The sequence below is a fragment of the Falco peregrinus genome, chromosome 1, assembly GCF_023634155.1.
Source record: "Falco peregrinus isolate bFalPer1 chromosome 1, bFalPer1.pri, whole genome shotgun sequence".
Lineage (NCBI taxonomy): Eukaryota > Metazoa > Chordata > Aves > Falconiformes > Falconidae > Falco > Falco peregrinus.
Genome location: NC_073721.1, coordinates 5,532,509 through 5,556,018, shown reverse-complemented (window position 1 = coordinate 5,556,018; position 23,510 = coordinate 5,532,509). Strand labels below are relative to the sequence as shown.

The 23,510-nt window shown below is 36.7% G+C and overlaps 1 protein-coding gene across 9 annotated transcripts in view; it reads left to right on the top strand.

The window, feature by feature from the left end:
- The window catches only part of PLEKHA1 (pleckstrin homology domain containing A1), a 38,656-nt gene extending 16,493 nt beyond the window's left edge, over positions 1-22,163 (top strand). For 2 of the 9 annotated variants that reach the window (XM_055805574.1, XM_055805579.1), the window contains exons 3-13: positions 1,884-1,940; positions 3,397-3,442; positions 5,494-5,591; positions 8,173-8,304; positions 9,898-10,041; positions 11,022-11,090; positions 14,085-14,149; positions 14,989-15,052; positions 16,248-16,365; positions 17,451-17,491; positions 19,615-22,163. In XM_055805574.1, the coding sequence (XP_055661549.1) occupies positions 1,884-1,940; positions 3,397-3,442; positions 5,494-5,591; positions 8,173-8,304; positions 9,898-10,041; positions 11,022-11,090; positions 14,085-14,149; positions 14,989-15,052; positions 16,248-16,365; positions 17,451-17,491; positions 19,615-19,944 (1,164 nt within the window). In that variant the 3' untranslated portion in view covers positions 19,945-22,163. Of the gene's footprint in view, positions 1-1,883; positions 1,941-3,396; positions 3,443-5,493; positions 5,592-8,172; positions 8,305-9,897; positions 10,042-11,021; positions 11,091-14,084; positions 14,150-14,988; positions 15,053-15,815; positions 15,956-16,247; positions 16,366-17,450; positions 17,522-19,614 lie in introns of those variants that run through there. The other 7 variants (XM_055805589.1, XM_055805597.1, XM_055805605.1 and 4 more) reach the window with 7 other exon arrangements.
- Positions 22,164-23,510: the final 1,347 nt, after the last annotated feature.

Sequence of the window (23,510 nt, the reverse complement as noted above, 5' to 3'; positions counted from 1 at the left end):
TGTACACACATCAGTGTGTTTTCTAGCAAAGGGGAGAACAGATAACTGCTTACGGTTTGGGTACAAAGACAGTGAAAGCATAGGATCTAGGTCAGCTGACAATTGTCTGCCAGAAGAATTTTCATGTACTGCTCTGCTGGGGAGCCCAGAGTTAAAATGCCGTACAAGTCTAGTGTTCAAAGGAACCAACGAAAAAAATCGAACTATGTGCAGCTTGATGAAAGTGACTTGTGACTGAAGCATTTAGCAGTTTTTGAAGAGGAGAAAAAAGACCATTTCTGGAAGTAAGAGAGACTTCAAACGTTTGATCTCGATGAGTGATACAAAGCAATTCTGTTTTTCAGTTTCTCCTGTGATATAACCAGGGCATGTGGGCAAAACTTGAAATACTGTAGAAATTGCAATTATTCAGAAGTTTTAAGACTAATGACATTTGGAGTGCATATCTCTTAGAGTCTTTAGTTTAGACTTCCTTATTTTTTTTCTGATGTTAGCATTCATGCACAAATGAAAGCATGCCTTGCAAGAGGCAAGTTGAGAGTTCTTGATTTTCGTGGTCTGCTGCTTTAGTTTTGAAGAACAACAGGGTTTTTGTAAAGCCACTATGTGGAGACCGTTCTTAATCCTTGAAGTGATGAAACTTCCTATAGGATGAGTCTACAGTATGTACAAAACTTCACTGGGCCCTTTGTTGCTGATAAAGTGCTCTATTTGTATTTGTGAACATCAGTTCATCTGTTCAAAGAAATAGTTTTAAGTCCATCATTAACAACACATTATTATCCTAATATAAAGATTATAAAACTGATGTATGCTGGGATCAAAATTGTGCTGATAAAGTAAAATTTATTTATTTGGGCAGGATGGGCAGACTTTAATTTCAGTGTTACCAGTCTCTAGTAAAGCTAACCTACTTCTTACCTTTGAAATATGAATGCAATATAAAGCAATTCTTTGCCTGTCTGATCTTGTGGGTAGCATTAGGCTTTTCTTTGTGATGTAGAAGTTCATAAGGCACTATGGTGTAATGGAGAGCGCTTTAGCTGGGGAAAGGATCAGCAAGCAGATGCAGTATGGTCTCCAGGGAGGCCTGTAGTGGGAAGAATGATACTGTAACGTAAGGGGTCATTCTGAAAGTAAAAATTGTAATGGAAAAAAGCATATGGAAAACGATGCTCTATTCAAAGGCATAAAATTAGGAAGACTGTTTCATTAGAAACAGTTAATAAAAGTTAACAGTGTTTTATGAGGCTCAGTTCTTTAACTTGTATTTCTAGGCTGCTAATTAATTGTGGACAGTAATTTAAATGTTAAGACTAGTATGTTAAGCAAGAGATAAAAACAATGGACAGCTCCTTTTTGGATTGTAAATATATTTTAGGGATCTTTGTAATAGAGATTGTAAATTAAGTGTCATGGCCTTTCCCTGCAGTAACTTTAATATGAAAAGACTATGATTTTTCCATCCATTTTGGAAATACGTGACATGGCCTTTGAAGTATCTGACGTAATACATGAATGTCACTTCTTGTTCCTTCAGTCTGCCCTGGTCAAAATACATAAAACACCAACATCTGTTAAGGAAAAAGTATTCTTTCCGTATTTCCTGGATGCAGACCTGCAAAAATCCTTTTTCCTCTAGTATAAACCTCTGAAACAATCACTATTTGTATTGTTTCTAGCAGTCTTTCTGTTTTTAGTTGATTAACAGATGTGTGTATAATAAACAAGTAGTTCAGATCCGGTTTCAAACATACATTGTGTATTGTCTATAAAAACAAGTAGAATTTTCTTGTTGTTTGTGGAATTATTTGCTTTTTATGCATAAACACTGTGATATAAGAATAAACTAGTTTCACTTTATAACATACGATTTGTTTCAGAATCTTCCTTCTGGATCTCCACCTGTTGGAGTCATTAAACTTACCTATATTTCAAAGGTAAGATAATAATGTAAGACACTTGTTGTCAATTTTTCGGTGGTAACTGCCAAGGGCCTTTTCTGAGGGCCTCAACTTTAGACAATGTTAAATGCCCACTATGTAGGGCATGGGAATGTGCTGCTTGTGAGTTTTAGAGAAGTGATAACAAATGCTTCTATAGTATCAGGTTAAAATAAGAACAGACTAATTATCGTGTTGTCTAGGTTTGTTTTGTGATTTCAAATGGCAGGTCTTCGTGCTGCATAGAATTAATATTTCTGAACTGTATCTTTCAGTTCTTTGTAAGTCTTTGAATTCCAAATAGTCTTGAGGAAGAGACACATCATTTACAAAGTGGAAGATAAGTCTCTGGGTGTGCTAGTTTGCAAGTAATTATGGTTTTAAATAGATAGAATAGAAAAATTTCTACAAAACGCCCTGTTTGTTATACTCTATACACTCACTTCCAAATATGTCTGACAGAAAACTGAAGTAAGAAAGTCTTCATGGTTAAATTTGTAGCATATAACACATTAACAAAGAAATGGAGAAAAATAATTGACCTCCCTGTCTTTCTGCTCATTTCTCATCCTTCCTTTGCTTTTCTTGTCATACTGCATCTTCCCACCTTTTTTGGTATTTTTGTATTCTTGTAAAATACACCATTGATGCCAGTTATATCATGAGTACGAAAATGCCTATGGAGACCTGCTTATGTCCTTCCTGGTTTCCTCCTCCTGTGCTTACTTTGCTCCAAACCTCACAGTTGTCACCTTAAGAAATCTGAAATCTTGCATCTGACTTTTAATGGGCACAGGAGTGGTCCCCTGTGCCTTTGCACCTGTGTGCACCTTTGAAGGCAGCTCATGTGGGCGTCCTGTGCAGATGTTCTGCCTAACTTTCCATAGTTCTAGTTGTGCAGTACCTGTGGGGTTTTTCTGGCCAAAAAAAGGGTTTTGATGTGAGATGTTGCCTGCCTTCTACCCTGCCCTTGATAGAAGTGCTCTATAATGTAAAAATGTCAGCACCTCTCGCAACAGAACAACTACTACTTTCCTGCCCCAACACTGCAACATTTTAGAGACTGCTGAAGAAAAGTGGCTATTACTCTTTTTATGTTAGTGAACAAAATACAACCGATGTCCTTGTCATTACAAAATGTGCTTGAATTTTTAGTTCAGTTGAGATGTAGAACTTCAAAATGCAAGTAGAATAGTTATGCTTTCAGTTTTCAACATCTGTCTGGTAAAAAATCCTTAAACTTAAGGAACGGGAACATATGGCTTAAGCAACCATAGGTTGCACATCCTGAATTGATTTTTATATAGTATTTTTAGGTATAAAAATATACAGATGGAACAAACAGGCTTACTATGCTACTAATCTTTGGATTTAGCTACATGAAAGAAAAAAGTGATAGCTGATATATATTTTGTATGCACAGTGATATTTACAGTCTTAATTTCCCTACTAGGTTAGCGATGCAACTAAGCTAAGGCCAAAGGCAGAATTCTGTTTTGGTAAGTTCTTGTGTGCAGCATGTGCATAAAGTATATTCTTCAGAAATTGGTAACAGAGATGATCTGCAATTCTGTTACTAGATACAGCTGGTAGTGTGTTTTTTCAAAAAAGCTTGTATTACTTTTTTTAGTATGCTGGTTTCTTCATAAGGATATTTTGTGACTTTTCATATTGCAGCTTAATGAGGAGTAAGTGAGCAGTTTTTCAGACGTGGAATTTGAGGCATTAGTAAGTTAATGAAAAATGATGGGTGTTTTCAGAAACATGGCATGCCTGTCAGCTATGAAGACAAGTAATTTAACTATTTTAATCTGCATTACTGATAAGAGTTGATCTGGTTGATCTAAAAATACGGTCAGCCAATGCTCTGATGTTAAATTTCAGCCTCTATTGCTGTACCAAAGAGAAAGAATTTGCTTGGGATACCTTCTAGGGTTATTGATACTTAAACTTGAATAAAGCTTTAGGTAATCATAAAAGCCCCTTATGGTCAGTCTCTTTTTATATTTTTCTTGTAAGTAATTTGTCCAGAACTTACCATAATTCCAGATATATTTTTTTGCAAATAATTGGCATACACAAAATGTGTTAGACACAGAAATCAGCCTCTGCTCTGTTTATGAATAAACGTTATTTATGGCTGCATTCTTGTAAGAGTTTTAGCTCAGATGAAGGTACTGAAAATGCCTGAAGGTTTTCTGACAGTTAGTTAAGGTGTCCTTTGCCATGTGCAGTGTTGTACAGGCCTGGAGAAGGCAGCTCCAGCAAATTTGTGCAGTTTCTGTGTTGGAGCTTGTGAAACACTTGGTAAATCACCCCTATGTGTAAGGCCTCAAGGATTCTAGACTAGTGCCTAGTGTGTCAGTTCGGTGCCATCTACAGATTCTTCTGCACATGCATGTGTAGAGGTGTTTGTCTTTACCAGTTGTAAAGTTGCTCTTGACATTGGGCCACTCTAAAAAGCCTTAGATGATAAAAAGATAGATAGATAAAAAGATCAAAGATGCTGGCTGAAAGCTTTTAGTATTTCTGATTTATTTAAAATGGTTTTGCTACTTCTTAGAAGAAACATTTACATTTTTGTTTTTTAAATACCAGGAGTTGTTGTTTCAGTCACCCTATTATACAGTTCTGTATTTTGAATTTATATTTGCTTCTAATAGTGTTTGCTTCAAACCATTCACTTTGGGGTGAAAGATGGAAGAGTACAAAGTTATCTGGTTTTAGTATGTGTTTGCTGTTAGCGAGGACCTGAAGAACTGTAATGTTAGAGGCAGAGCAGCAAAATCTGTTCGGACTTTAGCAGCAGTGCTTCGAACTTCTAGGAAGGGTTTAGTCACTGTTCACCTTAAAACTAATTTCAAGATAAATTCTTAGAATTTGAGAAAACTAGCTGTGATTATTTTGACTGTTACATAGAAATAATATTTTTGTCCTTTTTGGATAAAGGTATGCTAGGTGTTGTGGGGTAGATATATGAACTTACTGAAAATATGCTTTCTCTGCCAAGTCACTGAATAAAATAGCCAGACCATAAAACTTTATTTTACAAGTTCTTTGTTCCTGAGCATTCTATACTTATTAATACTGATTTTTCCACAAATCTGTTTTGCTAAAAAATCATTGATCATAATCATGTTAATGAATTGGTTGCAAAGGATGGCAGATACTGCTCAGAAGATTAAAAGGAGAAATTGTAGAAATCCCCAGGTATAAAACTCTGTTGCTTGGGGAAATTGAGAAAAGGGGAAATTGAACTGTAGAAAATTCCGACAAAATTCAAGGCTTTATTTTTATGTCATAAAATTCATTTAACAATTTCTGTAAGGTGCTGTTTTAAGTGGAAAGCTTAAAAATAAGCTTTTTAAAAGAATTAAATAAGCCTGTCAAGTGTGTGTATGTGTCTTAAGATGATTTTCTAAAAAGAAATGTAGCAGACAGCTTAAATAATTAAACTGGATTTTCCATCTGAAATCAAATCTTTCTATGATGGTGTTAAGTTTGCTCTTAAATTTCAGTGTTGTTAACTTTTCATAATGTTTTTTAACAGTTATGAATGCAGGGATGAGAAAATACTTTCTACAAGCCAATGATCAGCAGGACCTAGTTGAATGGGTAAATGTTCTGAACAAAGCTACCAAAATCACAGTAAGTGGTTTAGTTGATATTTAGCAATGCTTTCAAATGGTGACTGTCTCAAGATGCTTAAACTTTGCCTCCAGTTTTTGTACTAGAGTAGTCCTGGTATCTCTACAAACTAGTCTTGGTTTGGCTTTCCAAGACTTGGAGAAACCCTACAGAGCTTGCCCTAAACTTGAGTTTATTTTACTTTTTGCTTTGGAAATTGGCCAAAAATGTGATGCTTTCATTAAAGCATATGATTGTTTCTAGTAATTTAAAATTAACCATACACATTTAATATTAATTGAGATATCCAGAAGACACTTGCAAGCAATGAAGAGATACACATACATTTGGCTGGTGTCAGAAGTTTGTATTTTGTAAAGTATTGCTAAAATAATGAGCAAAGACAACATGCCATGTTCCAAAGGTGCTCTCCTGATTTTAGGTGACATCCATTGAAAAAGCCGTTAATGCATTCTTCTGATGAGTATTAAATTACTTCTGTGGTTTGTACCAGGACAGCTTTTTATCACATACTGGAAAACCCCACGTATTACCTCCGTCTTTTCAGGAGGCAGAAGTTAAGGGTTTGTTTTCTCTCCAGTTTTGGGGAAGCGATGATATCAACTGTTTTGAGAGGCATTACCCTTTGGGGTTCTGAGCATGGGTGTGCACATTCATATTTATCATCGATAACTTTCTCGGTTTTAGGTTATCTAAGGATGCTTTCATGAGTTGTTTGCATTGTTTTAATGTAGCCTTTTCTTTGGAGTTATAAAACCATTACAACTACTAATAAATAAAAAAATTCCAGAAATGCAAAGCCTTCTTACTTGGGTTTTTCACAAGGAGGATGCACCACAGCCAGCTTGAATTGTTTCCAGGTCAAGAAATAGAATGAATAAAAAATTTAATTGCATCAAATTAGAATCTAGTCTGGAAGCTGTTAGTCACATGTTTAACTTGCATTCTAAATGGCTGGTGAAGTCATTAGTATTTTTTTTGTCTTTGAAGGAACAAGGCTTTGAACTGTTAATCTGTTCAGAGGTTATTTAGTATGGCTAATTATTTAATCAATGAAGATAATTCGGTTATTAATTTTCATATAAGCATTACTCACTGTAATGGTCCAAGATTCATTGCATTTTTTTTAGTACTGAGTGCTGATAATTTCAAAATAACTCCGAATCTTTGCAGACCAGCACATTGTGTACCTGTTTGAGTACTGTTTGTACATTTGTATCAGGTGGTGGTTGTAGGTTTGGTCTGTAACATTTTAAGTAGGAGTTGTTGGCTCAAGCACTTAACCCATAAAGCTTGTAGCGACAGGCCCCTTCTCTTGAAAGTCTGAGGCCCATGATCCGCATGCACTAGGCGAATGTCTTACCCTTCAGTGCCAGCCCTGTCTGTGACGGGGGTCACCTTTCACCTGTGCTAGCAAAGCCGGGCCTTGCGCAAGGCTGAGGGGAGGATGGAAGTGGGAGAATGAGCCTGACACCGCAGCTGAGCAAGCTGCTGAGTGCCACCTTCGCTGGCCCAGGAGGAATTTGTGCTCTCGGGACTGTTTGCACTACTTTGCAAGCTGGTGTGGGTGGTTGTGTGTTGTTTTTTTTTTTAAGTAAGCAGTCCTGGGCATAGGAACTAGGATCACAGCAAACTAGACAAAAACAAAACTACTTTATGGATGAGTTCAATTTCAAGTTTTGAATGTGCCATAGTCTTGGGTGGTAATTCAGTGTGTGAAGACAAATTTGCATGCCCCTTCTTTCTGAAGTAATTTGAATGTCCTACGTAAATATCCAATAGGTTGCTGATTAGGATATTTTTGGTGTGAGACCCGTGATCTCTTCTTGTTGAAGTCACTTCAAATTTACTGTATTAATATTGGAGGTAAAAGGAGATTATAAATGACAATGTTTTAGGTAGCCAGTTAGTGCTGCTTTTTTTGTTTACTACTTGCACAAACTCAGAAATTTGAGTAAACATTTATTGAGGAAATTAAATTCCTGTGATGTTTTGATTGCTTCAGTTGCACATTTGAGAGAATTATCTAACAGTTAATGATGGTTAGAAATAGGTAGTTAGGGTCATTTTGGACAGAATTTAGCAATGTATGTAGAATTAATGGAGGCAGTAGGGAGTCTTCTCAAATATTGGAGTGTAAGTGCAAATTTCTGGTAAGGCATCCTATTTGACAGAAGTCTCAGTGTAGCCCTGTGTTTATGCTCTGCCTGTGCTAGCTCTACAGGTGCTGGGATGTCTCCAGTCTAAAGCGCTTACTACTAAAACTGAATCAAGTGAAAAGTAAAGAACCAGTTCTACACACTAGCAGTGTTTCTTGAAGACAAAGTATAGTGCTTATGGCAAAGCTGGGAATTGACTTTTAGATTTCAAGACGCCTGGTGAAATGTCTTCATCGGCACCAGTTTTCTTTTGAGAACTGAAGCATAGCCGTTGCAGCAAATGTGCGTGTAAGCTATGTCTAGCCTTTTACAATTAGAGAACATTGGTTAAATCCTGCTGAGGACAGAAATTCCTGAGTGATGATTAGGGCTTTTTTGAGGTCTTCATAAAACGTACATTATTTATCATATTCCACTTTCAGGTACCAAAGCAGTCTGATCCTCTCTGTCAAATGGATAATGCAAATCGTCAAGCTGAAAGCCCAGGTGGAAAGAAACAAGTCTCTTACAGGACAGAAATAGTTGGTGGTGTTCCTATCATTACACCTACGCAGGTAATACCCTTAGAACAAGCGGGCTGCTATTTGATAGAGGAAGCTTTGTTGTTTGACAGATGAGAAAACATGTATCACAATATAGCTGTCAGCCTCATGCCTTGCTCAGAGGACTTTACTTTGATATGTACCTTTTATTAATACTGACTCGGGGGTTTTTTTGAGGATTTTATTCCCTTTATACAAGATTATAGAGAATTATAGTAGACTAAAGAATTACTTGAGTATCGATTGTTTGCTCACAGATGCTGGTTAGTATGCTGAAAACATTGTGTGTGTGTGAAATTGGTGTTAACAAAGCAAAGTTTGTGGTTCTTCAACTGCCTGAAAAACAGCTGTTTATATTTACACTGTGTTACTAGAGGTAGTGGGGGTGATAGCAGATTAAATTATTGCAGAAGGGACTTATGAAATGGTGTGTGTGGACAAATAAAATACCGAGTGAAATTCGGTGTGTGGTGTAAGGGATTCTGGGAAAAACAATCCTGGTTTTTATAGAAAACACTAGATTGTGAAATAGCCACTTCCTTTTGAGTGAGGAGTAAGAGTTACAGTCATACTATGAAAACATCATCTTACTGTTCAGTAACAGTAAAGGAAAAAACCCACAAATATTACGGGTTACTAGAAAAAGAATAAGGAGCAAAACAGAAAACATCTTTGTTGCTGTATAAATCCTGTCAGACCTGTGTCCAGTTTTGTTCTCATCTTAAAAACTAGGACCAGAAAAGTTCAGAGAAAGGTTTCAGGGATGATTGGTCTATGTGGAATGATCTCCATGTGGGGAACAAAGGAACGCTCTTCCACGTACAAACGTAGTAACTAAAGGGGGATGTAAGGGCTCTACAGAATCACGATTGGCAGGAGCGGATGGTGCAAACTGTCTTTTCCAGTATGAGACCTATGGGCTTTTAAACAAAGCTAATGGTGTAACTAGGGTGAAACAAAGGGGAAGGAGGAGCTCTTCCAGTGAGTAATAAAACATAAGGTACTTCTTGCCAAAAGATGGTACAGATGCAAGAAACTCTCCTGAATTTGAAAGACTGAACAAGCTTGTGGAAGAAGTACCTATGTAATGTTAAAGATATACACCTGTATCTGTTTCTGGCAGTTCCTTGAGCTGAAAAGAGTTACAGATTGGGTTAATATCCTGTAAATGTATGTATACAGCTGAACTGCATTTAAAAAGTTGGTGAATTCTAATGTATCTTACCATCCTAGAAATAGCCTTTTCTTTGCAGTAGCCACCTCTAGTGTTTTGGCCTTTAAAGTCACGAGTTGGCACTGAATGCGTGCACGTACCTTGGGTTTAGGTCTGCAGCTTTCTTAATTGTCTGTCAATACTGTTTGAGAATACTCGGCACTTTCGTAGCTCAGTTTATCGACAGAGCTTGCAAGTACTCAACCAGAGCCCTGGGAGAGTCTCATTCTTTTTCTCTAGAAATCAGTTGAAGTATTTTCTCTTTTCAAACAAATTGGAAATGGATTTGTGAGCATGGGATGATACAATTGTTTCCTATTATAACTAGTATAGTTACTCTTTGACCTTTAAAAAACACTGAGATTATTCTGAACTTTCCTACTTTTTTCTAGAAAGAAGAAATCAGTGAGTGCAGTGAAGGGGGTGACAGGAATTACTTGAAACGGTCACAAAGTCACCTTCCTTATTTTACTGCTAAGCATCCCCCAGATAATGCTATTATCAAAGCTGGCTACTGTGTAAAACAAGGAGCAGTGGTAAGTATTTGAGATCAGTGTGTTTCGTAATCGATAACAAAGGTCCTAAGGTGGTAGTTCTACTTATCAAGTAGATGATTAAAAAAAAAAAGACATAATTACCAGTAAATTTACCACTGCTGACAATATTAAGGCTGGCTAAAGATAAAACTTGTCTGCCACTAGCATGTAAAATGTCTGTATTACTACTACTTTTCATTACTTTCTTCAGTGTTACAGTGTTGGAGGTGTTTTGGAGAAGAAAAGTGTGTGCACAGAGACTTTCACGTTATGGTTAGTGCACGCAGCTAGGAATTCTGTTCCACGATTACGTAGAGATGCTCATTTTGCTTGCTAGAAGCATCTAAATTAAGACAGAAGTTCATGCATGCTTTTAAAATCACTGAAATGTATAAAAAGTTAATTTTTCAGTTCAGAGGAAGAATTGTACAATTGTCAGACTAACACAAGTGCAACTATTCACATGACACCTTGCTAAAAAAGGAACAGATCTTTCAGATTAAGCAAGATGCACTTTGTGGGTTCTCAGACTCATTTTATCTTGGATTACAAAGGTTTTTTGTAACATTCTTTTTTTTTGTTAAAAATAAGCTAGAAACCTTTAATGTTGTCTTTTACCATTTCTTGCGGCGTGCTGATAAGTTGTTGCAGTTTCAGTAGAAATTGTTGAGAAAAAAAAAATCTTATAATACAAAATAGTAGCTTCCAGAATTTTTAGGTTTTGCAGTTTTCAAAACCATAATTGGGCAGTGTCTTGTAGAATTATTTTGGAGGCGCTATATATATACACAACAGACCTATATATAAATGTATGTAATAAAATTTCTAAATATATAGTTATAAACAAATGAATTATACAATATCACATATTAGAAACTAGACTTACATGTTATATTATTCATATATTTATGAGTACATGTAACAAGTGTGTGGTTTTTTTATATAAAATATATAAATACTGATGTCTTTTCCTTCAACAGATGAAGAACTGGAAGAGAAGATACTTTCAGTTAGATGAAAACACAATAGGCTATTTCAAGTCTGAACTGGTAAGTTCCCATTGTGTGTTATTTTCTAGTGCTAATTGCAAGAAAATCTGGAGAAATATGCCTGTATTTGAAAAATGTGCTGTGCTGCTCCTGCAGCTCTCAACTCTGTACTGTAATAACTTTGCATGATTAAGAAGAACAAAAAGATGAGCAGGGTGGCTGTTAACTCGGACTTCAGTCTTCTGTTCGGGAGCCTGTCTGTAGGGCACTGAAGAACAGCAATAGGCTATATTCTGCAATCACTCTGATTTTTGTATTAGTATCCCACTTTGTACTTGCAAATGATCAGTTGTCTTGAAATAGCTGAACATTATGTGGAGAGACAAAGCTGTAACCTTGCAATTCTAACTTTAAGAATTACAGAGCATTTTATCACACAAATGATGGGTACTTCTTTCAACAGGGCAGCCAAGAGAGGCAAAGAGCTCTGCTGTTCAGAAGCAATGCTTACAGAATTTCAGTTTCATGATGTTTCTTCCTCACTCATCACTTTTCAACATTTTGACCAAATGTTGAGCGCCTTCAGGCTTCATTTAAAAATGAAGTGGCTGGTGCAGGCGACAGTCTGTTTTTCCTGAAAGGCAGTCCCACACTTACTAAACATGAGAAAATCTCTACCTAAGGAATGAAGCCTGTGTGTAGAGCTCTATAAATCATGGAAAATTGAGTTTACAGGCCAACTGTAAGAAGTGAAATGTCAGGAACCTGAATTTCAGGGTGTTTCTGAAGAGAACTTCTACTTTACTTTTAATGAGGGAGTATACAGCATCAGCAGGAGTTTGATCTTGCATAATTATCTTTGTTAAACTGTCAGCATAACACAATTCTGACTCATTGTCTATAATAAACCCTCTATTTTTATTTTAAAGTCTTGAGTGCAGATTGCTCACAAGTAAATTCTAACTCAGTGAAGAATTGTACTGTGTGAGAGTATACTAGGAAGATGGTAGAAATGCATAGACTTCTAGAGTTTCATCATGCTCCTTTCCAACTACTTTGAGCCTAGAATAGTGTCCTCTGTTCTTTAGGCTAATATCCCCTGGCTGCAGTGTGAGGAAGGTACTGGTTTGACCAGCAGCCAGACAATGGGGAAGTAGATCCTGCTTCACGATTTTTACTGAAATTAGGGGGGGGTGGTTCCGCTATGAGAGTCATCCTTCAGGGAGGTATGAATAGACATCAGGAAGCACTGAATAGACAGAGAATATAGTGTCTTTTCCTTGGACTACAGTGGTTAATCAAAGAATTCTATTGTTAGGAGACCTAATCAAGATAAGAATGTTTCATACAGTTTTTTAAACAATAAGGACCTGCCTTGTCTGAAACATGTTGGAGGGACATTTAATCTATACTGGAAAGAGTGAAACTTTCATGGAGCGCAGCCCACCAAGAAGAAAACACCTGCAATGACTTAACCATAGGTCCTACAAACACAGAAAGGGCAGTGCTCTCTTCTGAGGATCTCAGGTGCTGAATTTCTTTCAGCAGCGTGTGTGATCTCAGTTTCCCTAATAATCTGTTCCTAATGAGAGTAATACAAAGACAGGAAAAGTTCAGTAGCGATTGTTTTTCATGCCTTTGTGGTTAAGAAGGCTGTGGGATGGAGGTCGTGTAGCATCAGGCTTCTGCTTCTGGAGCACTTCTTTCAATTGGACTTCAGTTCCCAATAGCTGCAATCTTCAGTCAGCTATGGCTTTTGCTTGAAGCTAGTTTGCCTTGACAGCCAGCCTGCTCACCAGTACTTCAGATGACTTACTGGATATTGAGGTGGAATTGTTTTGCATCTGTAGAAATAGATCTAAGTTCTCTGTTCTCAAAAATGTAAAAAAAAAAAATGTTCAGGGGTTGTTTTAATTGAAAAAATGTAGATCCTGGAGATTTTTTTGTTGTGGTGATTTGGTACTGTGTGTCTTCCCCCCACAGTGATCTCCTTTTCAGTTTGAGGAAGAGCCCGTGTCAGCCTTCAGGTGAAGCATAGTGAAACCGAGGCAATATCAAATTAGGAAAATTACAGTTTCTGAGCTGAGATCTTCCCTGCAGCAGGTGTTACAGGAGGGGCAAAATAACTGAAAACACTGAGTTTTAAACTCCCTATGTTTGATCTCATATAGAGACAAGTGATCTGATAAAATCTGACATCTGAGGATGGTTATATTTGGGTGGCATGTACTGTTTGTTATAACAACATAACACTTAAGTATATGTGTAATAGAGAGTGTAGGCAAAGTAGTCATTCCACAGCTGACAGTTTTTGTTTTGTCTATAAGCTGAAGCTAACTGAAGTCCATTGTAACATTGCTTAAAGAAAACACATTAGGAAGTAAAATAACTTGTATGTTTGTGTTTTACTGCAACAACCACAGGAAAACAATAGTATCTATGATACTACGTTTTTGGCAAAAGTGAAAGTATTTCTGTATGAATGTTCTCGCTTTTTCCTGTTGTGTAAAATTTTTACAGAATTGACGCTTATTTTGTTACAGTAACAGAATTTTTGTGTGCTCTAGGAATACTTTTTTACAGGTTGTGGTATGACTGATTTCTTTGGATTATTTTTGGTTGTAGTGAGTATAGGGTACAATTTTATTTTAAATCATTTCATGCAATACGATTAACGAGGCATCCTACAGTATTTCATAGCAAATGAATATAGTCATAATTTTACTGAAATAAGCTGCTTGAGGCCAGATTCAGTTTTCTGATCAGGTTAGAAGAAGGGGACAAGGGGTGGTTATCTCCATTATGGTAAGATGAGTGAATGTTTTGGGGTGTTTTCCTTCTTGATTTGGCGTCCTTTTCATTGCAAGTTTCATGGTTGGTTTAATTACTTACAAAAGCAAATTAAATTCTGGTTGACGCCACCTTTTGCATAAGCAACTGCCTTGAAAGTCTCATTTATGTACATCTGCTGCTGTCAACTGTCCTGACCCCTGACTTTCTGACTGTAATCTAGTTTAGATAGATTCTACTGAAATATTTTTGCCTTGTTTTCAGGAAAAGGAACCTCTCAGGGTTATACCACTTAAGGAGGTCCACAAAGTTCAGGAATGCAAACAAAGGTGAGGAGAGAAGCACTGATGCTGTTACATGGGCTGTAGTACACTGCTTTGTCATGGCTGGACTGCTTGCTGGAAACAGTGGAGAACTTTCTAATAACTCTGGTTTATGTATGTGATGTGATATCCTTTCTTTAAAGGACAGCAGGTAGCTTTGTGTGTAAAACTAGTTTTGAGGGTTCTGTATTGGTGTGTTTCAAACTTGTAACATTCAGTAGAATGTAAATGCATTGGACAAGGGTGGTTCAGGAATATCATGTAATCATGAGTTAGAGATGCATGGGTGCTGGCAGCGGTTTTAGGAGTCTGTATTCTGCTCATACAATCTCTAAACCTTTAGAGAACATTACCTTATGTTACATGTCTGAATGAAGATGAGAATACTCTTCCTCCTGCTGCTTCCCTCCCACCAAATGGCAATCTACTAAGGAAATAATTGCTTTTTTGGTAGTTATGATGGATATTCAATTTCCTTTTTAGCAGGCTACTGTTTAGGACTACTACTTTGCAAAGACCTAACAAAATATAAATGTAAAATTTTACAGAAATTTGACTAGAACAGTTTTTAAACTTAACATATGCTTTAGAATGTTCCAATTAAAAATATATGTAGTAGCACACATACCACAAACTAAAGTGTCTTAGCAATAAAATGAGTAACACATGCTGATTTTCTTTTCCTACTTTATTGGAGGCTTTTTTGTAAATATAGAGTGATAAAGAAATGCGAAGGTCTTCAGACAACAAATGCTCTGATTCTCTGCACATCCTAGAGTCTTTTTTCAAATAGAGTAAGTGGGAAAGTTGTACTTGCTGTTGAAATATTTTTGTTTCATTTACAGTGATATAATGATGAGAGACAATCTCTTTGAAATTGTAACAACTTCTCGAACCTTTTATGTACAGGTAATTTCTCTTTTTAAACTTTGGGCAAAACCAAGAAACTACCATAGGCAAAGCAAAGAAGCACTGCTGTTTTGCTTTTAAAGTTGTATTTAACTATGCCATGATTTTCAGAGGGAATGTGGTCTTTGTATTTCAGAAATGTGCATATAAGAAATATTCCACGCAACAGCAAGTGTGATGTTGGTAGCATATGAAAATAATAAACAATAAATCCTAACGTGCTTTTTATTGGGATGAACTCAATATAATAAATCTTTCATTTTGAAGTACTGAATTTTTATGTGTATTAATTGAATTCTCAGATTCAACTTAGTTGCCACATTAAAATACCCACTAACAGCAACATTCAGATTTCAGTACAGATTTGGTAACGTGTATCCACATGCACTTATTCACTGCACCCTTACCATGTCACCTTCTAAATGTTTGGAACTAATAAAAATCAAAGACATGCTTTTCCTAGCTGTGTAGGAATGTGATGCTTGTAGTACTGGAAGTAATCTTTGAGTTTCACATGTCAGATCAGAAAGGCCTATATAGTCTAATACAGGCAGTGATGCCAGATGTTGAGTTACGAGCTGTCCTGTAGCTGAACTTAAGTGACATGTTGGAGATGTTTCTTGCTGGGTCGAAGTGCTGGCTTAAAGCTGCAACCTAATTAGGAGATGGCTTTAGCTTTTTATCTGTATTTATCCTGGGTATGTACACCCTTGGTATTCACTGTTAATCTTTTGCATCTTTGTTGGATTATTGTTCTAAGTAGATGTACAGCTGACCCCCGACAGTGACTTATTTTTGACTGCAACTCTTCAGTAAATACATCATAGAAGTGCAACAGTGACTGAAAAGTGTAGAAGTTGTGTCATTGGCCAGAGTCTGCTAAGAGGGGTCAGCATATCTCCTGTAAGAATTTCTGTGGGTGCTTTAATTTTTTTGCTTGCTGGTAGTAAATATTTGAGTCTAGAGTATTCAAATAGTATAAAAATACTTACTTCTTGCCTACTACTTTAAATAATGTACATGTAATAGTAAATTCGGGGTAAGATATTAAGAAATGCCTGAGTTAAGAAATGGAAGTCTCTGTGGCTTTAAATAACTAAAGTAGGTTAAGGCTCTCGTTTTAATGCAGGTGGTGAGGAGAACAGGAAAGTTGAGAGTTCATTATGTTAAATTTAATGCATATCGTTTGATCCAGGCGGACAGTCCAGAAGACATGCACAGTTGGATAAAAGCAATTTCTGGGGCCATTGTAGCACAACGGGGACCTGGAAGATCAGCAGCTTCCGTATGTTATTCTGAACTTCAGAGAAAATGTGATTAGCTGATGTTCACTTGTGCACATGAAGTTCTAGTTGTTTTTTCCTTTTGCCTGTCCTCTATCCTGTCCTGTAGTAATGTGGCATCTTTGCATGAACTTTCATACAGACTGGCATTTTTAATGGAGCACTTACCTTAGTCTTGCCTGTATGTAACTTTGTGCATTGTATTGTCTTGAACATGTAGATAATGCAAGTGCTAACTTAAAAAAATTCTCCTAAGTTCAGTGTGACCTTTGTCACTACTACTAGTTTGGAAGTAAAATTGAAACTAATTCCTGTGAGGTGTTCCTGCTAATCACTGAATGTTGCAATCAAATGGCAATATTCTAATTGGTTTTTAACAACTCACTGCTAAGTTGTCATTCTCCATTGTTGATAGTTTATTGTATATGCAGATACAGATTCAAATTTAAAGTAACTTCTTTTAAGAGATCTCTGCTCGCATGAATTAGTTTTTACTGTTGGAATTTTAGTGTGAACACCATCTAGCATTACTGAACTGAGGCACTGTGACAAATCTTAACATTTGTGAAGCCCTGTGGATACCAACATTTCATACATACTTGCATTTAAACTGTACTTGATGTTCAGTACAAAGTACAGTAGCTTGTGAAAAGTAGTGAAGATTACTGCGGTGTCACAGTGTCTCAGAGTATGTACATCCAGATTTAACAAATGGACTACTTCACAGTTCAGATGTTGCAAGCTGTGGTTTTAACTTTCTGGCTGTGGGATGTTTTGTAATAAGCTGAATATATCATTACCCCCATAATCCGAAATGATGTAAATCTGGCTTTTGACTACACGTTTGCATTGATACTGTATTTCTATTAACTCAATCTAAGTTCTCAATTATTTTTTGCAGCTGGGAGCTGCTTCATGCTTTTAAATAGAACTTCTGTCATAAATTTTGTTTCTTTTGGGGGGAATGAAAATATACAGATATGCTTTTTTTGTGTGTGTGGGGCTAATGGAGCAATCTAGCTATTAGTGTCTGCATCACTTCTTTCTTTTTCCCTCTCTTCTCTTCTTTCCCCAAGTATAGGTTACTCTAATCTTAGCTTTGCACTGTGTTCCAGATGCGGCAGGCCAGAAGGCTGTCGAATCCTTGTATACAGAGGTATACATCAAGAACTGGTGAATGCAGCACGTATGTGGGCTCTCATGTAAACTTGCCTTCTTAACAGAGGGCTAGGACTAAAGACTAATTTGCACTATAAAACCCTAAAAATAATGCTACCTGTTGTCATTACTATTACTGAAAACTAACTCATAAATTATGTCATTCACTTACAGGTTTTCACTATTTTTTCTTACTTTTAAAATAATTGGAAATTGGCAAAAACATGTATTTATACTTCAAAGCATAGTATATATTTAAACGTAAGTTATGTGATGTAATTTAAATAGGAAAGTATTAAAACTAATTTGCATGAGAGTTCATATTTCCATTTACTTTACATTTTTTTGAAACTGCGCAAAAGCAAAATGAAATTTAAGCTACCCACAAACTAATACAGATGCGTGCACACGAAAAAATGCACGTTGTAACTCTAGTAATTGGAAGGATAATATTGTAGCCTGATTTGCATGGCTTGTAAGTCTCTGCATGAAATTATTAGTTCAAATGTAGAAGCATTATAATGTATAATCAGTACACTGTTCAAAGCAGTACACCTTAGGAGTAATACAGCAGCATAGTCTCTTAACTGTGAAATTACAGCCAGTGTGGGTAGTAAAACTTGAGCATCCTTCAGTTCAATTTAGCAAAAAGATCTTGTTCTAATATCCCTTGCTTCTGTCCTATTTGTTGAACTAAAATTCTTAATGAGAAGAACAGTAGATAAATCACTGAATCATATGTTCTCCTAAAGCAGATGTTTTTCTTAAAGTGGAGTATCAAGTCAAGTATGAAATAAGCCACTGTAAATAAGGTGAAATAATTCACTGAAAATGAATGCAAAACTGAATTCCGAAAAAGTTGCACAGCTCCTTCACACAATAATATTAATTGGTAAAAAATACAGTAGTGCTTGGCAGAATCCATTATGATATGCATTTATGAAGTCATGTCATAGCATTCTAAAAGAAACTTGGAAAACTGCCGTGAAAAATTTTTCATTGAGGTTCTATATTTGCATCTTGGACACACATCTGTGATGTTTTTTTGGCTAACAAACGTGCTTGAAAAGTGACTTGATTTGTGTACACGCACGGGTTTGCAGATTCCTGTAGTCCATGCACTAACCCTGGTGATGGCAGAAGTGGCAGCAGCTGCAGCTCCTAATGCATGCAGAGTGCAGTAGTCACTGCATCATTGCACGTCATTTTGACCATACCATTTAACACTGTATCCAGCGCTGTTACAGGTATCCCTAGGTATTTGAGACATCCTTACAGAACTGAGAGCAACAGTCCAGAGCCTGAGCAATTTTTTATTCTGGAGCTATAGCTGTAGGTTAAGCAGAATACCCTAGGACATCTAAAATGGCACTCTGTGCTTATGCTTTAGACATCTAAATCATTCCTAGGTAGTTAGGGAACTTATTTCTATCAGAAAGTAAATACTGGAAGATTATTTTCACTGTATCGGTCTGATAGTTATGTAAAGGTCAGAAGAATGGCAGTTAATAATAAACACAAAAAAAAGCTTGTCAATTTAAAGGAGCAGCTTGAAGATCAGCTTCTGTTCTGGGTCCATTAACTTTGGAAACTGTTACAGAGACTTGATAGCATAGAATAGTTACTATTTTTTGCTTGATCCCCATAACAAATAGGAGAGATTAGTAGTCTAAGAAGAGGGAACAGTAAAATGTGCATTACTTCAGGTACTCATAGCCTAAATCCTAATGTATGTGAACATGTTCGAATACATTTCTCTTGGAAAGATGTCACTTTCAATGGCCTTTAAAGTGTGTATCTTCAAAGGGTTACTTATTAGTAAAACGAGAAGCCTCAATTTTCTGGACTATATTATAAAGTCTAAAGAGCTGCTGAGCTTGATTTGTGAAATTCCGTTTCTTCAAATAAAGAAACTGATGTTGCTGTCACATACTGCTGTAAGCTCACATTTAATAATACACCGCCTTGAGAAAACACCTGCCTTCTGCTGCTGTGGCTGATGCTTCACTTTGTGTATTTTCTGTCTTGATTTTTTTTTTTTCTGGAGAGTGAAATCTGAAACATGAAATCTTTCCAACAAGATGTCAATGACTTCATCTCACACATGCTCTTCTTTTCCAGGAGCATACAGAGTCTTCTTCCGAACCCAACCATGCTGTCCGTTCTGCCATCCCAGCCCCAGCCACCTCACATTCCACAGCCGCTCACGGCAGCCCTCTGGTCCCAAACCCTCACACCAAATACCCTGCCTTGGAGAAGCGAGGATTTCACGAATCTTTTACCAAGGCCAAGCCAGGGAGCTACAAGATCCAGGTTGTCGCTCCAAGAGAATCAGCTTCCAAAGTGACTGAATGGGGCCTCTCAGAACCCCAAAGTGAAAATGGCACTCAGGAACAGGATCCTGGTCTTGTGGATCTGGATGATGCAAGCCTTCCAGTTAGTGATGTGTAGCAATGGAAGTGTTTGGAGAATGATCCATTTGTTCGGTCCTCTAATTTCCTTGCTTGGACTTCTAACCAAAGAAAATTATAGGAAATGAGAACAAAAAACCGGAACACTGATTTTTTTTTTTATATATATATGTATGTGTGTGTTTCTGTGCACACATGTGTATATATAATGTCTTTGTATATTGCCTTTCAGCTGAGGGTCAGAAATAGGCCTTAGGCATTTTCTCAAAGCCTGATAGTAAATCACTTACTTGGGAAGGGCCAAACTGCACAATTTAAAAGAAAAAAACCCCCACAAAAAAAAAAAGACAAAAACAAAGAAGTACTTCTGCAAGTAAGCAAGGTACCAGCAACTTTTCATTCCTAAGCTGGCAAATTTACTACTAAATTTACAACTAATGCTATATTGCAGAGAACTTAATGCCAACAGATGCGATTATTTACAAATGTGATTATTTAATTTCATTTTGAACTACAGTAAGATTTTAGGCATAGCTGAGAACTGTTTCTCTCCATGACTTTCAGATACCAGGAAATGCACAAAATGTTTCTTCTGTTCTTTAGGATCAACAGTGTCAACCGATTTGTTAGCAGAACATGAATTCTGAACTCCCTTGGAATTCTAATTATGGTGCTGTAAAATTTCCACTAAAATAGTCCTTTGAATAGTCAGCCTATTTTTGATGCACTCCTAAAGGTGGGTTATAACTTTTTGCACATTTGGATTTTAATGGACTGCATGTAATGGTGTTTTGGAGGGGGGAGAAGAGAAATTTGGCTTCTGAATTTGGACACTTTAGATCTTTTGAACTGAGTGTAGAGTTTTTATTGTGTTACATTAGGCTTTGCAGCAATTATTTTTCTTAGATCTCCAAATGTATTGTTTAATTACTGTTTTGAGAATGGTTTCCTTACCAGTGCTTTGTGAACAGTTCTTGTTTCTGTATGAATTAGTGGAAAACCTCCTCATTTTGTCATTATTGGTACTGAACTGTTCATAGTCATGCAGTTGTGGCCTGTAACTTTTTGGTGCACTAATAATCTTAAGTGCCTGTGTTTTTTCTCACATTGTTGAAACACTTCTGGGTTAGTTGTGTACACAAACCATTCTTAATGGTTTTGACCGTTGGCTTGGAGTTGCTCTGAATTAGCATAGTTTGAAACAGCTATGTAAAATAGAAAACTTATGCTAGGGATACCAGTTTTCTGGTAGCACACCCACTAGCTGTGCAATATGTGTGTGTTTTTTAAAAAAAGAGTATTTGTTGTTTGTGTACACTGTTATGGGGCTTCAGTGATGCAAATGAAAAGAACCTTTACATTTCAAGTATTGGATTAGATTGTGTAATTTTCATAATTTTTGAGAAATACTTGCTTTAATCAAACCCCCACAAATATCTCGTGCTGCTGCTTATTGTGATTCAGATTGTCCAGCTTTGTGATACTTTCGTCTGCTAGAACCTAAGATACATATCGTACAAGTCCATCTTCTCTCCAACTTCCAAACTGACTTCCTGCTTGAGAGATACGGATGGCTTTACCGCAATAATTTGTTGATCCAAGGATAGAATGATTGGTGTCATGTAAGAGTGAAATACAATTTCAAAACCTTAAATTGTATCAGCACCTTCATGTTTTTTATCCATAAGCTAACTAACCACAGTCTTAAGGCAGTGGTGTTTGTAAATTACTGGTTTTGTTTGACTCTTTAGATATATGTGAAAACTAGCACAGAATTGAAAGTTACTGTAAATGTCTGTACTAGTATTGTAGGTTTTAACTTCTATAAAGATAAAACAATAGCTCTTTAAAGGCTTATTTTTTCACAAGTACATTCTGTGTGGAAGACACTTTGCATTGAAATATTTTTACTGTAGTCTAACATCTGAAATCACTTGCTCTGGTACAGCTTTCACACTGCATGTTCATTTTATTATATTTTGGTATTGGCAATTTTACACATTGGGTGGAGGTAAAGCAGCTCCATTATGGGACTTGTAAAAAGGGGGGGGTGGGGTGGGGGGAGGAGAAAAAAAGAAAAAAGTAAAGAACTACTGTTGTAGTTCAGTAGCATAGGGAAATATTTGTGGTTGGTAATTGTCAGGGTCTCCTATTTATCAGTACTTTTATAAATCTATGAAAAATGTTAAATTATTTTAGAAACAGTGCTGTAAATATGTCACATTTAAATTGTCAATAAATCAGTTTGGATAACTTAAAGTAACATCTGACTGAGTTTCCTTGCACTGTATTAAATATTTTTTCAGAACAATATGTTCCTTTTTAGCATGTAAGAGCTCAGATTCTTTTATCTAGCTAGAACATCTTTTTAATTCTTCAAATCTGGTCAGGCTGTGTAGTTAAAGAAATTGAACAGAATGAGCTGTTTTTCTTTCGCTGTTCCAAGTTTTTTTGTGGAATTTTTACATGTTACGCAAAGGGAATTGATCAGGTTTCTTTTCCATCCATGGAAGGGAAGAAATGATACGTAGTAATGTCAAGTTAACCATTTGGAAACAGTCAGGCACCATCTGAAAGAGGGAAAAAAAGAATCCCAGGAGAACAAAACGTAACATGCGAGGTTTTTTGGGTTTGTCATTGCATTAAGCAATTGCAAAATCAAAAATGCTTTTCTGAAATAACAGCATGTATATGACATCTGGAAGCACCTCGCTGTCTGTGCAGTAGACAGTCTGACCCAGTCATACTTGGGTGACTGCATTTCTCAAGTCTGTTTTTCCCTTTTAAGTGCCACACTTCATAGGTCTTGTCTCAACAGCATGCTAGCTTCAGATAAAGAATGGTAATTGAATAAAAGATTTTATCTAGGCTGTATACAGTTACCCAAATTCCAGTTTGACTGTGACATCTTCTGTGACTTAATTGTTTCAGGTATGTACACATCTGCAGTTACACTAGTTGGGGGCAACGGCACACACATTTTGATACATTTTACTCTAACATATGATTTCTAGAGGAGTCGCTGCACTGAGCGCCTTGAAGCTTCCATTTTAACCAGTTACGTCACTACCAGAGTTGGCATGAAACGTGTATGTAACTGTACCTCTGGTAGCCCGTCTCAGTTCACAGTAGGCGTTTTCAGCTTTGTCGTAGCATCACGAAGTTCCAAAAGCGGCTTGACTGCAGCAGTATGGAGTTATGCTTCGTAAGGTCCTTAGTACACCATGTTAGATACTGACCCATGATCAGCTATAGAGCTTATTCTTCCTAGCAAGAACTGCCAGAATGAAATGAAATTACTGGTTACAACTCAAACTCCTTTAAAGGAGCCGACAATACGATTTCTAGTTCACCTGTCTTATCGCGTGCATCTCTGCTGTTTAGCTTTCAACTTTTTTATCCTCTTATTTTTGTAAAAAATCTTAGTTATCTTTCACAGCCTGTTGTGACCTGAACTGTGGTCACTGAAATGACTTGGCTATCCTTACTACGTGCTGTCTTGCGTGTTTCCGTTTGTGTCCTTGCTGTTGCCCCTTACTGAAGAAGGAACTGATTTTTTTTTTCTTTATGGTTATAGATGTAAACCCACTGTGTTACAATAAGAAG